Below are 23,292 nucleotides of genomic sequence, written 5' to 3'. Positions count from 1 at the left end.
CATTGCTTAGTTTCATCGATGGTATTGGTGTTTTGTTGCATCCGGGTGGATTTTTTATTTCATTTATGATTTTGAAGAGTTCTTTTTGGGTATTTGGTGCTTTGAAGATTCGGTTGTCATAGTATTTCCTTTTTGCTTTTTGTATCTCCTTTTTGTATGAGTGGATATGTTGTTGAAATTTCAATTTATTTCCAATGTCGTTTTGGTCTTCCATTCCAGTTTTAGTTTTCGTTTTTTTCTTTTCATGGCGCTGAATGGTGGGGTGAACCATTTTGCGATTGCTCTTTTACGTGAAGGAGTGAAAGGTTTTTTTTTGGGCAATTTCGTCAATCGTCGTTATGATCGAGTTGTGGAGTAGAGCTACTTTTTTGACGAGGTCCACTTCTTTCATAATTGTTGCTTGTGGTTTGCTGAGTTCCAGAAGTTCAGTTAGGTTGGAGTTTTTGATGATTCTCCAATTTCTTTTCATGGTAATCTGTGGTTTGTCTTGTTGCTTGTTTATTGTGGTCAGTGTGATTACGAAGGGAATGATGAGGTGGTCACTCCAGAGTATTTGAATTAGGGGTGCTGTGGTAATTCGTTTTTTATTGGCGAAGATTGTGTCAAGCGCGTGCCCTGCCGAGCGGGTTGCTCCTTTGACTAGTTGTTGTAGATTCATTGTTGCTAGCTGGCTGGTTAGAGATTTTGGTGTTGATGTGGTTTCTTCCTTAAACCAGATGTTGAAATCTCTCAGTACGATCAGATGATTATGCTCAATGGCTAGGATGGTGATTGCTTCTGCAAAGGCATCTACAGAGGTTGCATCGTAGGTTGGCGGTCTGTATGTTTGGGGTCTACTGATAGGCGTAGGACTAAGGGTAAGCATTTATCGATGTTTAGTGGGTCTTCCAGTTTGATAGCCAGGTGTTCCTTGTGGATGATTGCCAGACCCCCACCTCTTTTGGTTTTTCTGTTTGCTTGGATCATTTTAAGTTTTCAGGGAGGCAGTTGTTGAGGGTGATCTTTTAGTTGTCATCTAGCCATGTTTCAATTACGAATAGGATGTCGATACCTCTGTCACATAGGAGGTTGTATATATTTCTGTGGCATGTTTGGACACTGACTTTGCATTGATTAGATTGCAGTGGAACTTTTTGTCTGGTTTTGTTTATTAGTTGTTCCTTGTTTTGGTTTGTAGTTGTTCAGTTGGGGTGCCTCTGTGTTGACGTTGATTGGATGAAGATCAGAGAAGGCTGCTTCTTCATTGAAGCAGTCTGCTAAATTGCTAGCTTGGCTGTTCTATCGTGGTGCTTCTATAGTTATGCCGATTGGTTGAAAATCAGCAGAGGCTTCTTCTTCGAATCGGTCTGTTAGGTTAGTGGTTGGGTTGCTAATTGCTGGAGCTTCGTCGTCCTGTGTGTTATGTTGTGGGTATCGATAGTGCCCTTCTGTTCTTGTGATGTATGGAGTGAGGGGGTTGGAATCTTCCCAATCTCTTCTTAGGTACTCCCGTCTTTATTCCAGCTATCTGGGGGGTTTCTTTGCTTTCTTTAGATGTGAGTGTCGTTGAGGTAGTGAGGCTCTGTGGTTGTCACGAGGTATGGTGTAAGATATAAGGAATTTTCTCTTACGATGTTTGTTCTGATGATGTCAGAGTTTGACGGGGTGCTTTCTGCGCTTGAGGCTGCTTCTAGTGGGGACAGTTGAATTTGTGTATCCGAGTTCCTTGTTGCATGCTCCTGCTCTCTTTCTCGCATCCATTTCTGCATCGAGGCATTTTGGTTCTCAGTGTAGAGTAAACAGGGCAGGTGGTCACCTTTAAAGTCTTGCGCTAGGACAGTATTATTTTTTTTTTATTCTGATGTTGATATGCCTGGGGGCTTTCGGGTGCCTTTGTCCTTCTGTCAGTGGGCTAAGTGTTTTCCTACAGCTGGACTGTCCGAGAGGTCTTAAGAAGTACTGGGTGTATGGTTGTCGGGTGGTCTCAATTACTTTTCTGCTGTGCAACGCAAGCAAGCAATCACAACACTATTACAATGTGGAGCAGGCCAGCAAACCACAGTATCATCACAGTGCAAAGCAGACTATCAGTTATAGTGCTATCACAGTGTGGAGCAGTCTAGCAGTCACAACACCATCATAGCGTAGGGTAATCTTCCGGGAGGCAGGATTCCAGTTCTGAGAAACCGCTCTATCCCTCACCCTGCCTGGTTACAATACTGTGTAGTTTGGGTACCAGATAGACCACAAGCTATGATATAGACCACAACTTGCTTTGGGTACAAGGTAGAACTCTACTGGATTTGAGATTCCCACACAGTGGGAGAGAGGCCTACGTCCCACAGTGCAGTCCGAGCACAGGACGAAACACAACCAGACTCGAGAGTCCCGTACAGTAAGAGTGAGGCCCACGTTTCACAATGCAGTTTGAGTACAGGATAAAACACAGCTGGATTTATGAACGCAGCTAGTCTTGAGATTCCTGTATAGTGGGAAAGAGGCCTAAGTTTCACAGTGTAGTTTGAGTACAGGCTAACACAGCTGGATTTATGAACACAACTAGACTTGAGATACCTGTATAGTGGGAGAGGGGCCAACATTTCAGTGTGGTTTGAGTACAGGATAACACAGCTAGATTTGAGAACACAACTAGGCTTGAGGTTCCTGAATAGAGGGATTGAGGCCTACGTTTCACAGTGTAGTTTGAGTACAGGATAACACGGCTAGATTTGAGAACACAACTAGATTTGACAACACAACTAGATTTGACAACACAACTAGATTTGAGACTCCTGTATAGTGGGAGAGAGGCCTGCATTTCTCAGTGTAGTTTGAGTATAGGATAAAACAGCTAGATTTGAGAACACAACTAGATTTGAGATTCCTGTATAGTGGGAGAGAGGCCTACGTTTCACAGTGTAGTTTGAGTACAGGATAACACAGCTGGTTCTGTGAACACAGCTACATTCCTGTATAGTGGGAGAGAGGGAGGCAGAAGGTAGTAATCACAATACCATCCCGGTGTGGGCAAGTCTGCCAAGTGGCTGGGCCTCTAGGGCAGAGAAATTACTCCACTCCCCACCAAGGCCACTCCTACCTTACTAGTAGCTGCTGGTTGATGACTGGCCATTGGCTTCCCCTGCTGACACCTGCAGACACGATGTAGAGCCGCCTCTGTTGGAGCCACCCTTTGCCTTGAGGCCCTTAGCGAAGGGGCTGCCCTGGGATGGAGAATTACGAGTCGAAGTTGGACCAATCGTGTATAGTTGGGAGGGAGGTGGGAGGTGGAGGGAGAGGACGCAGCAGAAGACCGGGAGAAACCAGGGACTGGGCTGAGATTTAAAAAACAAAATGGCAAAAACAAAGGCCCGGGGGGGTCAGAAAACCTTGGCACTCACCTGCACCGCCCAGATGGATCCTGGCTTGCAGGTCAAGGTGCCGTACCAAGGATTTCCTGCTAATTCAGCTCCGGCAACCAATCAGGTATGGTGGGCGGGGAGGGAGGTGGGAGGTGGAGGAAGAGGACGTGGAAGCAGACCGGGAGAAACCAGGGGCTGGGGCACAGATTTAAAAAACTAAAGGGCAAAAACAACGGTCCGGGTGGGTCAGAGTACCTTGCCACTCACCTGCACAGCCCAGATGGATACTGGCTTGCAGGTTGAGGTCCGGACCAAGGATTCCCTGCTAATTTAGCTTGGGCAACCAATCAGGGATAGTGGGCGGGGAGGCAGACGGGAGGTTGAGAGACAGGATGCGGCAGCAGATCAGGAGAAACCAGGGGCTGGGTCTCAGATTTAAAAAACAAAATGGCAAAAACAAAGGCCCAGGGGGGTCAGCGAACCTTGCCACTCACCTGCACAGCCCAGATAGATACTGACTTGCAGGTTGAGGTGCCGGACCAAGGCTTTCCTGCTAATTCAGCTCCAGCAACCAATCAGGGACAGTGGATGGGGAGGGAGGCGGGAGGTGGAGGGAGAGGAAACGGCAGCAGACTGGGAGAAACCAGGGGCTGGGGATCAGATTTAAAAAACAAAATGGCAAAAACAAAGGCCCAGGGGGGGGTCAGCAAACATTGCAACTCACTTGCAGAGCCCAGATTGATGAGCATTTTTTATTTTTTTATTTAGATGTCAGGCACAGAAGTATTTTAAATGTCAAGCAAAGAAATGTACATTTAATTACCTAGTCTACTGCCAGCCAAAGCAAGGTTTTAAAACATCATCTAACAGGGAAAGGCCACCATCTGGCAGCTGTATTTGGCAAGCATTGCAGGTGATGTATTCACTCTTGGTCCCAGAAGCAGGGAACTGTAACAGTCTCAATGCGTTACAGTGGTACTATATACTGTCATTCATTTCACCGAGAAAAGTAGAAAACGCATATGAAAAAATACTTTGAAGGACAGAAGGTATATGATCAGAAAAAGTTAGTTGGGAATCTAGCTTGACAGCTACGTTTGTCACTATTATGGACGGTGTACGTCCAGGACCAAAACTACCAGTCCATAATGTATTCAATGGCACGGCAACAAGCAAAATGCAGCTAATATTTCCAACATCGAGCTATTGAGTTTTGAAAGATGCTGAGGAAGCCAGGCATCCACTGCCTGGAGACAAGCACACGTGTTCTCAGCACTCATTCGTTGGTTCAACAAATAGGACCAAAGATGACATTACTTTATTTCGGGTGTTTGGCTACCATAATAATAGACCTATGGCCTTCATTTGGGTGCAAGTGATGGGGAGCTCCCTTGATGGCAACGCTCAACAACATGCCAATACAATGAGACGGTGGCCTTGCTCTATGGCTGCTGCCAGTAATGCCAGGTCACTCGGTGTAATCCCTTGCATGGTCGGATCCTGTTACCACAGTAAACCACATTCTTTCCCGACATGATGGAGCCGCATTTTGTATAACAGCACACTCGAAGGACCTGATTTACAAAGTGTTTTTCAATGGGAGTTCCCCATTATGAAACGCTTTTGAAAATCAGGCCCTACATCTGTGTGTCGCAACCTCGAGCAAATTAGGCTGAAGTTGAAACAAAGTGCAAAAAACCACAGACAGTTCGGAGCCTTGTTGGTTTTCTATAGAGGAAATTGCTCGGTTTCTCAAACAACAAAATTGTTATAGGGGCTACTAAAAAGGAAGGTATTTGCACGAACCTGTTTTATCCATGCAGTAATCTGTCTTTACATTTTAATTGCTTGTAATGAATTAAACTCATCTCCTATGTTTGTTATTCTACATTTTAATTGGTTATTTATAATGTGCTTAATACTCAGAGGTTTCTAAGCACGGGGAACCTGTTTTGCTCCGCGTCGTCTTTCTTTCAAGGCGAGCACGTTGCCCGTGGTCTATCCTCGTCTTTCTTCCGAGGCGAGCACGTTGCCCGTGGGCTATCCTCCCGGGACCTTGACATTGATTCCAATGATTATTCACTCCAAACCCCAAACTCCACCCCGCCCACAGGGTCCCATGATGCCAGTCTCACAGGTCATTGAAACTTCTCATCAAGGAGACAAACCTGAAACAGCCAACATACCTAAGAAGCCTAGAACTGGGTTGGCGTGGCTGGCTTCAGTATATTGTGATCAATGCCTGCATATAAAACATTCCTTTTGTTGGTTAACCACCATTGTAGCTTTCCCAATGTACCTTTCACATGAGTATGCATATCACCCTATTGAAGCTAACATGGCGCATGTGTGGGTTATTTTGTACTGTTATATAGTTCTGGCTTCTCCATTCTCTATTTTTCCTCTCCATATAATGTTGGGTTGTTCATCAGTATCTATAACTATCCCTCACGATCTTTCAGGTGATGAAGCCATGCGCAGTATTGCTAATACTGCCAATACACCTTATTTTCTCACAGGCGACTTAGGTCATCACGACTGAGGCTTAATTGTGTTCTAGGATAAGATGTATAAATGCATGATGACACTTTAATTTTAGTACTGAATGTCAAAAACCCAATAAAATGTGTGAACCGGAAAACGTTTCACCAGGACTGCTTTTTCATCCTTATATTTATTTTCATTTTTATATAAAGGAAGGGACACACATGTGGACTGATGGAACCAAGATGACATTTTTACAATTTGGTTTTGGCCAACCTGACAACCCCGGTAATGAGCACTACATTGGCTCCTGGTACATTGAAAATGGTGAGTAAATAGTGCATGAACCCAATTAAAAAATGTGATTTAAATCACCAACCTCACAGCTTGCTACAAATATGGCCTCATTTAATAAAAGCCCTCCTTGTACCACAGATATGATTGTGGAAATGTGCACAGAATATCGCCTAGCATGACCATGAGTAGACCACTCCATCAAAAGACTAAAAACTGCACAGGACTTTACGCCTGAAACCGGTATGGGCTTTATTTGAGGGGCCATGGAAACATAGAATGTAAAGTACACCTCTGCCAGTTTGGTGGGCTTCTTGTGCGTGGTAATGCAAGACATGAAGGGGTGGGATGGGTTAGTGGTGCAGGTCAAGAGACTGGTGCGGTCCTGCGGAGCGTGTGCTGCTGATAAGTGTAGGCGGGAATGAACCGAGTCCTGAGTGCCAGTGTGGTGCTATTGGAGTTGTGCCAATGATACTTTGTATATACTTTATTCAGAGTGTAAAGCCCAACGTCCTCTGGATGACAGGCTTGAGAAACTGAGAGAGTTGCTGGCGCAAAGGAGGGGATGAGTATGTGAACAGTCTAGCAGTCTGTGCAATGAACTTTAAGCGGATCCACCGAGTTTAATGTGGTGGGGGTATGCTGATGAGCATAACGCTGCCATGTGCAGGGTGGTCCATATGTGCCAGTAGAGAGAGAGGTAAATCAGGTAGCTGAGGGAGGGCTAGGTGATTTGGGGCTCCCTAACATGTCCTCTTATTAAAGGTTAGATCTAGACTATTGGGGACCACCTATGAGTGAACTCGCATCGGGTTGCATCTAGAAGAAAGTACCTAGGAGTAAAATGACAGTAGCAAACACCAAGGAGAACAATAACAGGGAGTTGTACCTACAGGAAAAAGTAAAATGGGGATCTGCTAGGAACGAAATCACATTGCTCTGTAACCTGGAACAGAATCACGGTAGGGAGCACCCAGGAGCATATTGCATTGGATTGCACCTTGTAGCAACATTACAGTTGGGAGAACCCAGGATAAACAATATAGTGGGAACGAATTAGGAGAACATTGGAATTGGGATGTTCCTAGCAATAGAACTACAGTGGGGATCACTTATAAGCAACATTTCAGTTGGGAATAAAAACATTCAATTGGGGTCACCTAGAAGCAAAACTCCTGCAGTTGAACGTGGCAGCTGGGATCAAGAGGGAGAGATGGCTTTAGGGGATTCCCCTGACATGGTCCATAAGTGGCTTCCTGCTAGGTCGATGGGGTCGCAGCAGGACAGGGATCACAGCAAAGAGGCGTGGCCCTTTGTCCTTGAACTTTGCGCCCAGGCAGATGGAGGCTTTGTTATAGTGCAAGAAAGTCGATCCATGAACATTCCTTGAATATTTTTAACCAACTGCTGGTAGGTAGTTGAGCTGGGGTTAAACTCCCGCCACGGGATGGGAAAGGTGGCTGTAGAGTCTGCACATTTAAGTCAAATACTCAAGAACCCCAGTGCAAGCTTCACCTTAACCCGTACTTCAAATGCATGAGGCTGGAGGGAAAGGGAAGGCAAGGTTACTACTCATCCGGCCAATTGTGTGATTCACTTATTAGGAATGCCGACTCTCTGACTTTGTGACACAAAGCCCAAACCAAACACAGCATAAAACAACAAACCGATTAAACTATGGAATCCTCCAGTAGGTTCCCAAAAAGAAAGTAGAACAACCTATGTACATTCCACAGATCGTGGGAGGGTCCAATCGTCGGCATGCATTATATTGTAGCCAAAATGAAATCAAATATAGCGTCTCAATAGGGGGAAAGATGGATCTGGGTAGATCTGTTCTGGAGGGAGATGCAGCACACCGCTTGCAAGTCTTGATCGCTGATATGGCAGTGGTGATAATAAAGGTTGGTTCAAGGGTCGGCTGTGGCAACAGCCCTTTCGAATGTATGGAGCAGATATTCAGGAACACAAGATGATGCATCGTAGTCTGTGTTCTCATGTTCTTGAAGTTCTCATTGGTCAATGCTCAAACATTACCATTCAGCGCTGCATAGCATTAGTCATCATCATGGGCCAATATAAGAGGAATTGTGTCTGTCAAGTTTGGATCTATCTACCGGGTCTCTTATCCAGGGGTCAGCGTGACCTCTAGGTTTATGTGCAGCATTTTTTCATCGATCCTGTGGGCTCAGGGGGTTTTATCTTCTCTGGTCAGTGTCTGTCATGGGTGACCAACAACCCTCTGTCCAGGACCCGGTCTTCCACCACTATGTTGTCTAAGGAAGTTCCAGGCTTTGTCCAGAGATTGGAATGAGTGCCACTGTTCATGATACTGGAAACACTGTGTTGCAGGGAACTTGAGATCGTATCGATGTTCCGTTCCCTTGGGGCATCAAATACTGAATTAAACTCCCTGTGCCACTTAGACACCTCGACCAAGAAGTCATTAAGAAAACAAATCTGTGAGCCACCTCTCTGGATCATTCCTTTAGCTCGATAGGCCTTTATTATCGCCAACTTGTGTTGAAAATTGTGGAAGCGTATAGTTATAATTCTTGGCAATTCCCGCTTGTTGCGCTTTGGCTGGAGAGCCCTGTGTGCTCTATCCATCATGTATTTACAGGGATTTTCCAACAAGCAGCCTCATGCCACATATTGTATAGAAAGCCGTCCAGGTCCATGCCTTCTGAATCTTCCGAAAAACCAACTGGTCATATATTATTATGTCTGGAATGATTTCTTGGTCCTTGATTTTTGCACCAAGCCATATTTCCTTAATCGCTGAATCCAGGTATGTAGACAACGCATCCTGGTTGTGTTCAACCACACTTATAAGTTGTTTGTTCTCGGTTGTGTGTTCAGCCTGTGAGTTGATTTGGCTAATAATATCTCTCATTTCTTTCATGATGTCTTGGACTGTGTTGTTGGTTTCTTGCGTATGTTGATTATTGGTCTTTATTTCCACCAAAATGGCCTGATGCTGCAAAGAAGTATCCATTTTAACCAACCACCCAGAGGACCTGCATGGGTTCATAGACTTCACATTGACGAGACACTTGTTTTTGGCTGCATCTGTGGTATCCAAGTTGGATGAAACAATGGGCATGGGCAGATTGATAAACAGGTATCCTCCTGAACTCTGGAAGTGTCGCTGTTGCCACACTGGGGCAGCTTGGTCCACAGTGTCAGGCCTTTGGTAGTATATAGGGTTAATATAGCAGCTCCATGTGCGTCCATCATGTGTATTTTCTCTAGTGAAGGCCCTCCACTGATCCCCAGCCACCCGTAGATGATGCAGCAGCAGGTCACCGAGCGTGGGGGAGGCTGTAGGGCTAGGTGACGTAACGACAGCTCCCTTACAGTGTTCACCCAAGCCCCTACCCAATTCATATTCATGCTGGAGTAAAGCCTGGCAGTCTTGCTCCTTAGACCTGCATTTTCAAATGTTCAAAATCAAATTGGAATGACCACCATTACTGAGCCAGATCATGGCCAAACACGCTTGTTCATTTGTTTCTGACTCCAGGGCAAATTCCGTGGATTTGTGCTAATGGTTGATGCCACATCGCAGTATATGTGCGAGTGGGAGCACCCCACCATACACATTTGCATGGCTTAGCTGTGGGCTAAGACATTGTGCAGCCATTCAGGCAACTATTCCTTACTGCCACCGGCAACAGAACATCCAACTTGCGGTGGAGGTTTTGGTCAGCTGCTTCCGGCTCGCAGCACAAGGTCCATGTCAGCAGCTCCCCTGAACCAATCATGCAATGGTCACAGGCTTGCTGCCCCGACCATCTAGGGGGACCGCAGCAGCCAGTGCCTTGCTACCTCACGTTTCGCACTCGTTCATGAGCCCCGCCAGAGTTGCACTGCTCCAGTTCCCCACTGAGATCAGAGGCAATTTACGCAAAGGGCCCACCCTCAGGGCGCAGCTGCTGTAATGTCACAGGGAATATCGAATCCATACAGCTATAGAAGTTGGAGGAGCATCCTCATGCTCAGCGGACCCTCACACACATCCTCATTCACTGACGCTCAATAACTCTGGGGCTCAGTACACCTACAGCGCAAAACGGCATCCACGCACCAGAAGCTCTGCTAGTTGGTGGCCATCTTGCTCGAGTTCTCGAGTGCCCTGCTCACATCCTTCTATTTCTGTTCATTAAGACTTGTGGTCTTATGCCCAATGCCAGGAAACAGTGTTAGGTTTGGTCTCTGACAGCATGCACTTTTGTATGTGACTTACTGAGATGCGTTGGATGGCCAAATTCATTGTTCACTGTCACACTATCAACTTTAAAATAAGACTTCCAACATTCTTCGATAAGGTAAACGTGTGCAACCCAATTCCCAGCCCTGCCCTAGCATAGTAGACTTCATTCTCCGCAGCAGTCTTTCAAGTTGAACTAATGCTGGAGGAAATGTGAACAGAATAAAGGGGAGTGTTCTACCAGCTCAGAAAATCACTCTCTACAGAATTCTGTGGCGGGGTTGGGAGAAGTTGATCATGTCCTATGACAGACCCTACTATTTAAGAGAAGATTTATATTTCAGTAGTTATGCTTTATTCATGACCATTTAGTGTGCAGGAGCCATGCTAGTAAGCATATACATCATATATTCTCCCTCAGAAATCCATGTCTATTGAAATAGAGTTGAGTATGTAAAATGTAAACCTATACTTTTGGTGCAGGTGCTATGGGCACATTCTCCACCCATGTTATGCTGGTCTTGGATCAGACTGGGGGTGGCTCGCAATATATGGGACACTTGATAACTGACTCTGCAGCTGTATTTGTATGTATTTACGTTGTACACGTTCACGGTCATGTTTGGTCAAGTGCCAAACCGAGAATTAAAACGCAGGTCTCAACATTCTAGTGGCAACAATATATCCAATAGCCCGTCTCTACCAAAACAGAGAATGTAACCTCCTGTACCTGAGCCTACCTCTTTCTGTGAGAGTGTCTAGGGAGATACTTGTTCACAGCATTTCTCCTCTTGAACTTTGTTGTTTTCTGATTCCAAGCAAAGTTTTATCAAACCTACTCTGTTACATCCACACATTATTAGAAATTAACAATTGTAAGCTATTGGTGTACTCGAGAGACTTCTGCAGTGGAATCCATATAATAAATAACGGATTCCTAAGTCATTGACAGCAGGTGTGATTGCAAACACTGTGTTGCCCTCCTTTAAAAGGGAGATGGGGTACTTCCGTGCTTGCAGCATGAACACTCAATGTGTGTCCCTCCAGATGTTTTGGACAACATCTCTCACAATCTTTAATAGCTGATTCTGCCAAGTAGGGCTGACTTAATGATAATTGCTATGCAGGAGTGCAGGGATGACTAGTCAATAAACAGCCTACCACGCCACACACTACTACTGAACCAGCAGTGATATCCATCACAAAAGTGAAACAATAATCCTCCTTCGCCTCTTTTGGTAATGTCGGCTGAGAGCAGGCAGTATTTCAGGAGGGGTGTAAACTGATAACATTAACAACCCAAACCATAATGGTTGCAAAATAAATAATATCCAATCACGTTTCTATAAAATGATAAGGGCTTTCATAAAAACAAGCATTGCAATCAAACTAATGAAACACATAAAATATCCACCCCTTAAAGAAGAACAGAGAGGATGCACACTATTGATAATAAGGGGCTCCGTGGGGTTGATAAACAGGTGTATTCAGGCAACAGGATTTCAGAAACAATGGGCCTCATTACGAGGTTGGAAGTAGCCATGCCGTTTTTAGCGGCATGGCTACCCCCAAACTCGGGTCCGGGTCCCGAAAAACCGGGCCATTCCAACCTTTGCAGGTCCGGTAATTCCCATTAGCGGGACCCGGACCTGGTACATCCCCATTCCTATTTGAGCCCCCATAGGGCTCAATGGGATTGGGGGGGATGCTAACAACGGTCCCGTTAATGACGGGACCATTGTTAGCATCCTGTTCTGCTAGCGGGTGCCACTCTGCACGTCTGGTCTGACCAGGCGTACAGGGCGGCCCCACGGGCAGAAATCGTAAAGAAGAGGTGAGGCAATAACGGCGCCAGTAGCACTACCGACGCCATTGATGCCTTACCGCCAGGGACGTAATGAGACCCAATGTCAGTGTTTGAGAATGTGGTCAAAAAGGCAAAGAAGGGGGCTTAGAATTCACTACGGTCCCCTTAAGTGTGCCAGGTGCATAGGGCTGCTTCAAAATAGCTTGTCTAGGATGCTGGGCAGCATTGCACTGGTCTTCTAGAAGCTTTTTCCGTGATTTAGCCAATGTGAAGGCTGTCGAATCATGTGGTCACACAGTGAGACCACATACATCGGCTCTGTTGCAGAAAAAGCTGCTAGAAGGCCAGGTTGTATACCAAGCAATCCAGGAACTCCAGTGACAAGGTGATGTGTCTGTTGGACATTCCCAGTCCAGGAGGTTGGCTGCCACATACAAAGGGTCCTTCACCTCCATTTAACAAGATACTGGTTCTATTGCAAAGCCAGCAGAGAAGTCTTGGTCCAGCAGCAGTGTCACTCCCACTGTTCCCTGAGGATGGTTAGGGAGCAGAGCTTGCCACTGTCTTGGCTGAGTTCTGCCTTCACCTCTCTGGCAGAGGACTTTCGAATACATTGTATTTCCATTAGAGGTCCAAAGAATCTTTCTTCGTGTTTTTAACATTCAACAATGAATCAAAGGAGGATAGTATTCCCTCTCCTTATGAAGACAAACTGTCATGGGTATTGGTCCAAAGTAAACTTGATGTAAGGTGCCCAATCTAGGCTGTTGTAACAAATGCCCTTTTTTCTTCTAAAATCATAGTCAGAATGTTCTTACTGCAGGAAATGGGGGAGGGTGATAGAGTTGCAGAGAGACCTAGCAGAAGCCAATATGGTGGAACCCCCTTCCTCAGACTACCTCTCTCCTTTGGCTACTCTAACTCCACCTCCCTCTGCTCACTTTATTGGGACTCCAGTATTTAGCACCCTGGTGTGAGTTTGGCTTTGTTATAACAGTGCTGCCGTTGAATCACCAGTTCCCAGGGGACATCCTGGGGAGGAGGTTTTGTGCCCTGGGAGTAAGGTGTTGGCCTTTGCCAAGGGAATCAATGAGGCCATCCTCCTGGCCATTGTCCCACATGCATTTGTGGAGACATCCAGGGCAGATGACTAACTCACATCAGCCTCCTCATAGCTAAATCCCTGCTTAGAAAGGTGGCACTATGATAGCAGATTCTGTGGATGTATAATTGTGAGACCTTAATAGCCACCATGTCTCAACCAAGTAACGTGTATTTTTACCACTTGAAGTGCCGCTGTGCTGACTAGAATACACAATTTTTATCATTTGAATCAGAGGTGCAGATAGTTAAAAAGCTTCCTCTGTTAGTTTGTATGCCAGGAGCTGTCAGGAATGCACATTTGACTTTTGAACTTGCCCTGTGACACTGCAGTGCTCAGCAAAGACACATTTTTGTATATTCATTTTGACATTAGGGATTTATGAAAGGGGAGTTCTGAGTAGCAGACCATCCTTTCAGAAACAGAATTACCCACATCATTGTATTTGCTAAAAAATTAAAAAGCTTTGGCAATGCCATCCGCACCAGATGACATTCTGTCACACTAGGGATATTGGGAGTTGTAGTCCAAACATCTACAGGGCAATGAATTGAGTACCTACAGCGTGCAATGGTATGATGTCCTACTACCATGCTGATATTGTGCTTATTTTGCGACATACCTATCTTCTCCATAGTTCACAGTGTTCACGGGAAACACATCACAAGGTCCAACCATGATCCAGTGGGTGGAGGATGTGATACAAGACTCCTTCATGCAGTGAAATCCACTTAAAATTGAATGATAGCGTCACTGTGTTGAGGGTGGCTAATCACAGATGCAAAGTATATACTGGGGGATAGAGGAGAGCATTCTTCCTTCCCTTCTATGAAGCTAGCATATTAACCTATTTCCTTTTTTTCAGGAACTATAACTTGGAATGACTATCCTAGGCACATCACCTTCCCTTTCATCTGTAAATATTATCTTGGAAACAGGTAATGTACCAACCTTCTCTGCAGATTTGCACATACACTCAACAGTGGCTGCCAAAAACAGTGGTAGGTTGCCTGCCTCCTGTGCTGAATTTTGATGATTATTTCCAGAGGTGGTTGAGGTTTGCGAAGGTACCGTTCCCATGGTTGACCTACTGAATCTGTGTTAGGCACTGGAATACAGCAGCTGCTACACGGAGCCTGGAAATCATTGTAGTTGGAAGTCGATAGAAACATATTATACTAACACTGTACTGAATCAAATAGAACCTCAACAAACCCATTTACTCCAATCTATTATTTGAAGAACTAAACTCTTACCTTTCTTTGCAAAAAGAACTCTCTCAGAAACACAGAATTGTAGGTAATTACAAGTAAAATGAATTGCCCCTAACAACAATGCTCCAGTTGACTAAAAGTATAAACATTCTTATTTACCTAGAAGACATATGATGTGCACATTGTGTATGATATTCATAATAAAATGGGTAGTTCTCAGAAAAAAAAAACAAATAAAAATGTAACATTAAGATAAATAACACCACATAGCTAATGATGTAAAGTTTTATGATTGAATGGAATGAAAGGAAAGAAATAGGTATATGGTATTTATTGGAATTATTAAAGTGCTTTTGCCTAAGTACTGCATAGCCATTAAATGAAACGAGGGTACAAAGCAAAGGTCATGACAGCAATACAATGATCCACAAAAGAGGAAAATAGTTAAATATTCAACAGGAGAAAGAGAAGAAGATGGTTTTGAAGATGGGTACAGAAAACATGAAATGAGGAGGAGGAGTGGTTGGAAAGGGGCAGGGAGTTGCAATTCCTGGGGGCTAGAATGGAAAAGGAGATTTGGGAACAGTAAGGAAATAGATTGGGAACAGAGAGGGTCGGAGGGGGAGTAAAAGGAAACTAGAGAGGAAATATAAATGGCTTCAAAACCATGTGGCTACTTATAAACGATGCAGAGAAAGTGCAAAAGCAAATGAGAGTCGAATGGTAGGAAAGAGACAGAAAGAAGAGAGGGAGAAATAGAAGAGTGAGCGGGGAGTAGGAAGAGAAGATGGATAGTGGAGCTGTAGATAGAATAAAGAGGGGTGAGATAGAAAGAAGGGGGACAAAGCAGGAGAGCAGAACAATAATCAAGGTGGGGGAAAATGAGGGAATTTAGAGGTGCATAATGAGAGGAAAGGGTGAGCATGGCAGAGATTTGTAAAGTGACAACGACAGATGTGGTCAGTATTAACAATGTGGGTTGAGAAGGAAAGAGAAGGGTCAAAGAGGACAATGTGACTAGAGGCAGAGGAAGAAAAAGGAAGAATGAAAGGGTGAAGAGAATACCAGTAGAGGGGAGGCGGGGAGAGCAGGGAAAAATCCATTGTTTGTCTTAAAGGTGTAAGAAATGAGAGCACATCCAAGATTGGAAGACTGCTAGACAGCATGAGACACTAAAATGGAGATAATAAGAGAAGACTGGATAGAAGAAGATGTGACAATCGTTGCATACAAGTGACAAAAGAGATTAAAGGATTTGATTAGAGAGGAAAGAGGGATAGTGTTAAGAGAGAACAGAAAGGTGCCACGTACCGAGCCTTAGGGGATATAAAGTAATGGCCATGAAGAAGAGAGGTGGGTGGCCCAAGAGATGGAGTTGGACTGATGAGAGAGATAGGAATGAAACCACTGAAGAGCAGTGTCTGAAAGACCAAGAGTGGAGAGAAGGGATAGAAGATTAGGATGGCTAACAGTATCGAAAGTCGCTGAGTGATCGAGGAGAATCAGAATAGACAAGAGCTTTTGATGATGTGCGGATAGAAGTAAGTTGGAGATGTTTATTAGTGCAGTTTCTGTGGAATGTGCTGGATAAAAGCAGGAGTGAAGGGGAAGCAAGAAGTGTAAGTTAAGGTAAGATGATATTTGAGTCTAGGAAACTCTCAGAAGTTTAGATAGAAATGGGAGAAGAGAAATAGGGTCAAGGTAATAGTGAGCGAAGGGTCAAGAGAGGACCTTTTCAATATAGGACTAATAATGGCATGTGCAAATGAGGAAGGGAAGACGTATGTTGAGGGAGAAAGATTGAAAAGAAATATGAAAGGGAAGCAAATGCAGGTAGATGGATGGTACTAGATGAGATGGAATTGTGCCAAGGGGGGAAGTGGTAAAATGGGCGCAGGCAAAACACAAAGCAGTATCAAATCAGTAAGGAGGGTGAAGAAAGGCAATACTGGAGTGAGGGTGAATGATGAGGGGAGAGGGTTATCCAAGGGCGGAGAAGTAAGGTAGCTAAGGAATAACAGGGTAAAGTAGAGAGGGGAAATGTGGAGTGTAAGAAAGAGACTTTGTTAGTGAAATAGTCAGCAACGTTAGAGGAAGAAAGAGGGGAAGAGATGGAGGGGCTGTGAGACGAGGAGGAGAATATTAATAAGAAGCTGAAAAAGGTGGTGAGGATGATGAAAGAGGCATAAAGTAAGAGCTGAGAAAAACCATTGTTTAGCATTAAATAACAGAGCTTTGTAGAAACATGAAAAGGCAGAAAGAGTGACTAAATCATTAGAGGACTGGGATGTTTCCACCAGCATTCAGCTTTGCCGAGAGAGGACCTAAGAGATCTAAGCGAATGACATATCCATTGTTAAGGAGGGTCCTCGAGGGGAAGAAATGGCAAGAGGGAAATAATGAGTCATGAGTCAATAGGATGATAGAATGAAGAGTGGAGGCCGCTTGCTCAGCTGAAAGGAAGTCTCTTATCTACAGGCGGTACTAAAGAGAGGGAGCATTAGAAAGGAAGAACAGTTGAAGATGCTTAGATTGTGCTGAAGAAAAGAAACAACTGAATGAGAAGGGGATGGGGTAGGAGGGAGAGAAGGGGAAAAGTAAAGAAGAAAGTGATTAGAGGAATAAATGGGGTGGGCTGAAACATGAGTAGTAGATGAGAAGGAAGAGAAGATTAGGTCAAGAGAGGAACCAGAGACTTGAGAAGGAGGGCAAGAAACATGATTGAAGTGAAAGGAGACAATGCGAGATAAAGAGGATGGAGAAGTGAGTGGAGGCAAAGGTGGAGATTGAAATCACTTAGAAAAATTAATGCGAAGGGAATAGGGAGAAGAAAACAGACATGGGAATCAAGGACTTTGATTAAGGTTGAAAGAGGACCAGGAGGACTGTAAAGAATGGGAACGGGAAGGAATAGTTGCCTACAGAAAGTAGAGAAATGGTGTTCAAAAAAGAGGGCTATATAGGAAAATTAGCAGGGAAAGGAAAGAGTCCAGGAACAGTGAAAAAGGATACCGACTCCACCGCCTTTGTCGATGAGGCGGGAGTGTGAGTAAAGTTTATGACAGAGGATAAGAAGCAGAAAAAAGGGATTGTGTTAGATGGGGTAATCCAAGTTTAGTTAAAGAGAGGAAATGAAAGTTGAATCTGAAAAACAGATCAAGAATGGGGGGTGAGATTTGTTAGAAACAGAGCAAGCATCCCTGAGACAGATGTAGACAGGAGATAGCTGCAGAAGAGGAAATAGGAGGACAAGTAAGGTTAGACACATTACGGGAACGAAAAGAAGATGAGGAGGGAGAAACTCTAAGGGGATGAAGTACATTAATAGAGATGTCATGATAATAACAAGAGTTTAAAATAAACATAGAAATGGAGGGTAGAGGAAAGGTCTCATGGAAGGGAGGGAGGGGGGATACAAAATGCCATTAGAGGGTGATTTAGCAATACAGAGGGAGGGAATGTTCATAATGGAAACATCCTTGAGGTGTGGATATAAGGGTACAGCATAATATGTGACCTATCACATAATTTTGGGAGAGCTAGCAACAGCTGGGCAGGGTTCAGAAAAGGGTCAGGAGTAGTGTAGGTTCTGATGGAGCGGGGAACTTGTGCAGCAACCCTCACTCTATTGCAAGAGAGCAGATGGTGATGGCAGCAGAGCATTTGCCTGGAGAACCAAGGAAGTCTGGTAAGAAAAACCATGTGACCTATCACATGAGAGCCATAATGTTGGGAGGGCCGGAGAAGACTGTGTGAGTGCAGGGGAGGGCCAGGAGCACCAGAGGCTGCACTGGAACAGGTACCTCAAGCAGCAATCCTCACTCTAGTGGTAGAGAGTAACTGAAGGGATTCCAGTCAGAACCAGAAGGGGTGGGTTTGATTCACAAAGATGTTAATATGAGTAAATCCACATACACTTGACTTGCAAATGGAGAGGACTATTTGATTCACAAAGAAGTTACTATGAGTAACTCTGACATACCCTTGACTTACAAGGAGGTTGTCAGCTACTCGTAATAACCTCTTTGTGCTCCATGTTTTACTAGTAATTGTGCAAGAAGTTGAATCAGAACCAAAGCCTGTAGTAAGACTGAGCAATGATACACTTGACACAGCATATTGAGGTTGTAAACAAATCTGTTTTTATTATTAAGAAATGATTGGACCACATACAAATATATACTTAGGAATACTTTACAAACAATAGGGCCTTTCTAATTAAAAACACCATCAAGGATGGGTCAACGTAAAGTGGGCTCTCTCTAGGTGTTCAAACCTTTGTAAATTGCGTTTCAAATCATGAAGTCTAACACTTACTCTTATGCATCCTTGCCCGCCCCTTGGGATACCCTATTCTACAAACAATGTTTAATGAGGTGGCCAACAGAAATGTCTAATATTAATCACAATCTTAACCTCCTGGCTACCTTAAACAAACAACACAACTGTTCCAAGCTTTGGCCAACAAAATAGTTCTCCAATCCTATTCTAAGTCAATCCCTACACTAATCAAACAAAACAAACAACTTAGGACTCTCCGTCAGCCTCTCTACTTTCACTACTTTTCATAAGACATTTCTTGGGTATCACGTTCCAGAACTTCCTCTCCATAGACCTCTGCTTGGCCTTGCAGTATTCACTTGTAGGTCTCAACCAGACTTTGGGTTTTTCTCAGCAGTCCCAAAGGGGTCTCCCTAGATGCTGGCCATATGCTAGGGTCAATGGCCGTGGTTGATCACCTGTAGAAAATATAAAATTACAGACCCCTTGAATTTCAGTGAATAATATATAGGACCTGATTCATGAAGCGTTTTCCTATGGGATTGCGCCATTATAAAACGCTTCAATGAATCAGGACCTTAGTTAAAACACAGTTAGGATGATCTGATTCATGGCAACAAAACCCATGTAATTTGGCGTACATGGGAAGTAAAGATAATCTTAATTCGGAGATCCCTTCTGTTGCTCAGCCCATTAACTCATACATGAGATCACAGCAGAGATCAACAGTGAAATAAACAATTACATTGTGGGGCACATCTAGAGGAGGGAGGCTCTGATTTAAGATTATCGTCACTTCCCACATCTGCCGAATTTCGTGGGGTTTGTTGTGATGAATCTGATTTTCTTAACTCTGTCTTAACTGTAGTTTTTCACTGAATATAGTATTGACACTGACCTAATAGAAAACAAATTCTCTCATAAATGAACCTATGAACAACACAGACACTGTCAACTATCAAAGTAATCACCATAGGCAACATTTCAATTCCCAAAGAAAGAAAGAAGAAATGCATCTACCAAATTTAAGAAAAAACAAAGCATTAACACACATCCACTTTTTAACTATCTACATAAATACAGCATTATTCAAGGTGATACATCACAGCCATCTTATTATACAGAAATTGGATGCATTTTAAACAATATTAAAAAGATTCCTGGCTGCATACGTTTGAAAGCAAACTCTATTGCAAAGCAGTAGTTAGAGTATAGAGAACACAAACAAAATCATTACAATCATACGAGAGATTAAACAGAGAATCCAAGCAGCATCGCAGCCACAAGAGAAAGTAGTTCAGAGACAGAATACTTAAAAGTATCAAATAAAATAGGACAGAGGCAATGACAACATCAATATTGGTTTACTTGTTTTCATTATGCAACAAATACAAACTAGAATACTCACTAGGAAACCATGCAAATTAAATAGAACTACAAATCATGTAAACCAGGAAGATAATAAATAAATGTATGCATAACTTCCATAATAACAAGAAGATAAAGCACTGTTTCTATAAGTGGTATGGGTTCCGGGCCAGAGATTGGGGTTATACAATAGAGATAGGCTTTCTAAGTGAGTCCCTGATTAAAATGTATCTCTACTGCATTGTGTGATGTTTCTGTGGTAATCCTTCCCTTTTTTAAGGTAACAAACTGTTAAATGGAATTCATGTACTTTATGGACTAAATTTGGTGTAGGTTTCTAATCTCAAGTAGGGGTCCAAAACAGACATTACTACGAGTGGTTATAAAGCATTTTATTTTATTTGAATGAAGCTGTACCAGCCTTAATGGTGTGGTACTGTTTGCCCAGGACAGAGAGAATCTGTTTTAAGACCAGACCTGATATCCTTAAAACAACTCCAAACTTTCCAGTAGGACAATGCAATCCACTGTGTTGCAGAATCAGCAAAATCTGGATTGCTGAAATGTCTTTTGGTCCCATTATGATTTTGAAACCAATTCCTGTGATCGTCACTCAGCATGAACGTAAATACACCAGATTATGAGTGGTGGTAAAGCAGAGTTATTCGCGTTGTCCAGTAAAAGTAATGTTAATTCTGATAAAGACTCTTTAACTGCACTGCCATTGTCAGAATGACCCTGTTTGGCCAAACATTCAGGTCGGTCCATGCACATATTAATCAAGATTAGTTCAGTGCTTCTCTAGGATCATGTGTAGGGTTGCCAATCATGAAACATATGGTTGGACTCCTCAAAGTGTTGTGGTTGCCTTCCTTGTTCTAATTTCAAAATAGTATGGGATACAGGATATTGCATAAGGGCCAACAACTCATAGTTCCTTTGGGTTTGTTATTGATTTCTTTTAGGAGGTGTACGATGATAGCATGTGTGTATGCCTTTGTAAAGCATATGACTGTTGGAAATGTTGATGCTTTAATATTTGCTGCACCAAAGGGCATTATGGGGTCTGTTAAGGAGTTGCATATTTTTGGGACAGGAGATGATTCTTCTCTGAATGTGAATTGATGAGTTTCTTTTATTTTGTAAACTGAGAGTGCCCCATTGTTTAGTATGAGGTTGCTTAATATACCCTCCCCGAGTATGAGTTCTTGTGTTGCTAGAAGGGAGAGGGCAGAGCCTTGATGCAGTGGACATATCATAGGCAATGCAAACATTGCTTCCAGCTGATTGACACCAAATTGCAATTAGAAATGCCTCAATTATCTCTTAGATCATTCTAAAACAGTGTCTGTAATGTCCTAATAAGGTTCATCTGCTATTCAAGCTTGTAGAATAGAGACTAATTTAGGATGAATGCTTAGACTCCAAGCATACAAGCAAGATGAGTCTTTCCTGCATGTCATGAGTTTATGAGTTGGTTCTACTGCCCATGATCTGAGCAAATACTTGAGATTACTATTTCTTCTCTGAGCAGGAACTTATGCGTTGCTTCTGCTTCTCTTGCTCTGATCATATTATGATTTTAATATTGCCTCTCCGAGTCATGAGTTGCTTCCACTGGGCATGAGTTGATGTATTACTTCTGTTGCTGTATCTGGGGATTAATATCTCCTCCCTGAGAATGAGTGCATATGTTGCTCTGCTGCTCATGCTCTCAACATCCCTTGCAGAGTAATGTATCCTCTCCGAATATAGTCTCATAATGTTATGCTGATGTGCATAATATGAGAGCATTCTATTGATTAGGGATTCATTCATGAGTTTTCTTGCCCAGTGAAAGGAGTGTAGCCATGGTGCAATGAACCAATAAGAAGTAATGGTTATACAGCATCATTCACGGTTGACTGCTCTATTCACTGTAAGCCTGTCTCATTCACTGGTCTCACTATTCCACTCACTGCTCAGAACCCCCAATTTACAGTTCAGCATGCCCCATTCACTGCTTAGTCGACCATGTTCAGTTTCCACTGCCACATTCACTGATCATCTTACCTCATTCACTGGGCACTGCATACTGTTGCCTGCTATGTTTCACATTCACTCAATACCATATATCCTTCCCTGGCACCTCACCTGCATCACTGGCCCATTCTCTGATCACTCTGCATAATCAATCCACATGCCTGTCCAATGTCAGGGGAATCCCAATACACAGATTTAGGGTAGCAAACTGCAATGTTGCATACATGTATTTTTCCAATTGTAGAATTTGTTCTGCCATTATTTGCACCAGATTGGTCCCCTCATCCACCCACCTATATGTTTTGTGCACCATGATATACCAACACAATCTTCTACAACATACTCTAATCAACTCCATGTACTAATACACATCAATTATTTGATTTTCATCTTAGTGACCGCACCAATAAGGTGGTGTTTTGCTGCTATTTAAGCTGAATCCTAACTCTGTGCTCCACTGTCTCAATGAGTGATGGATTACAACCTTGTGCGCACACCTATGGTAGTCTGGTGTGCTCTCTAGATAAAACACATGTAAATAAGCATAGCTGTCAAGACTACACTGAAAACAGACTTACATGTGATGAAATGGAAAATATAGCAGTTTCTGATAAAAATTCTGCGTGCATGGTGCATAAAAAATGAACTGCTGCAAATCATTATCATTTGACTGCGATGAGAGTATGTTGAACTATTTACTCTATATTCATTCTTGCTTCACAACTCAACATGTGCTATTTGTTTGATTGCCAACCCATTGGGGATAAATATACACCTCTACAGTTGCCTTGTCACTAACTCTGTCTACATGTGTTCCATTTTAGATTGTGCAGCAACCCGTGAAGTGAACAGCCCAGGCGGCATCTGGTGATTAACGCATAAGAACAGAGCAATGAGGACAGATCTATATAATATGTGTAAAATGCCTGATAGAGTTCAATAAATATTGATTCCCTTGCAAAGCACTTCAAACAGTGATTTGTGCTTGTTTCTTTTCATTGGCCCGGGGCTGTATGGGTTAGATATGCCAAGTTTAAACACCCAAATGTGATACTCTTCCATAATTGTGATACAGTCTTGTTTTTAAGTCTGACATTATTGCTACATATTGTAAGAAAGAGAACATCCTCTAGGTTTAATTATAGCATCTAAGGTGGTGTCCTCAGAAA

At 43.3% G+C, this 23,292-nt stretch overlaps 1 protein-coding gene across 2 annotated transcripts in view; it reads left to right on the top strand.

Annotated features, from left to right (window-relative positions):
• LOC138512987 (lectin-like) overlaps positions 1 to 23,074 on the top strand; it is an 82,444-nt gene extending 59,370 nt beyond the window's left edge. For both annotated transcript variants that reach the window (XM_069627704.1, XM_069627703.1), the window contains exons 4-6: positions 6,035 to 6,149; positions 14,104 to 14,176; positions 22,948 to 23,074. In XM_069627704.1, the coding sequence (XP_069483805.1) occupies positions 6,035 to 6,149; positions 14,104 to 14,176; positions 22,948 to 22,966 (207 nt within the window). In that variant the 3' untranslated portion in view covers positions 22,967 to 23,074. The remainder of the gene's footprint in view (positions 1 to 6,034; positions 6,150 to 14,103; positions 14,177 to 22,947) is intronic.
• The last annotated feature ends 218 nt before the right edge of the window (positions 23,075 to 23,292 follow it).

This window comes from Ambystoma mexicanum, chromosome 12 (genome assembly GCF_040938575.1).
Source record: "Ambystoma mexicanum isolate Mex_15411 chromosome 12, UKY_AmexF1_1, whole genome shotgun sequence".
Lineage (NCBI taxonomy): Eukaryota > Metazoa > Chordata > Amphibia > Caudata > Ambystomatidae > Ambystoma > Ambystoma mexicanum.
The sequence above is the reverse complement of the archived record's forward strand: the minus strand, read 5'-3'. Positions and strand labels throughout refer to the sequence as shown.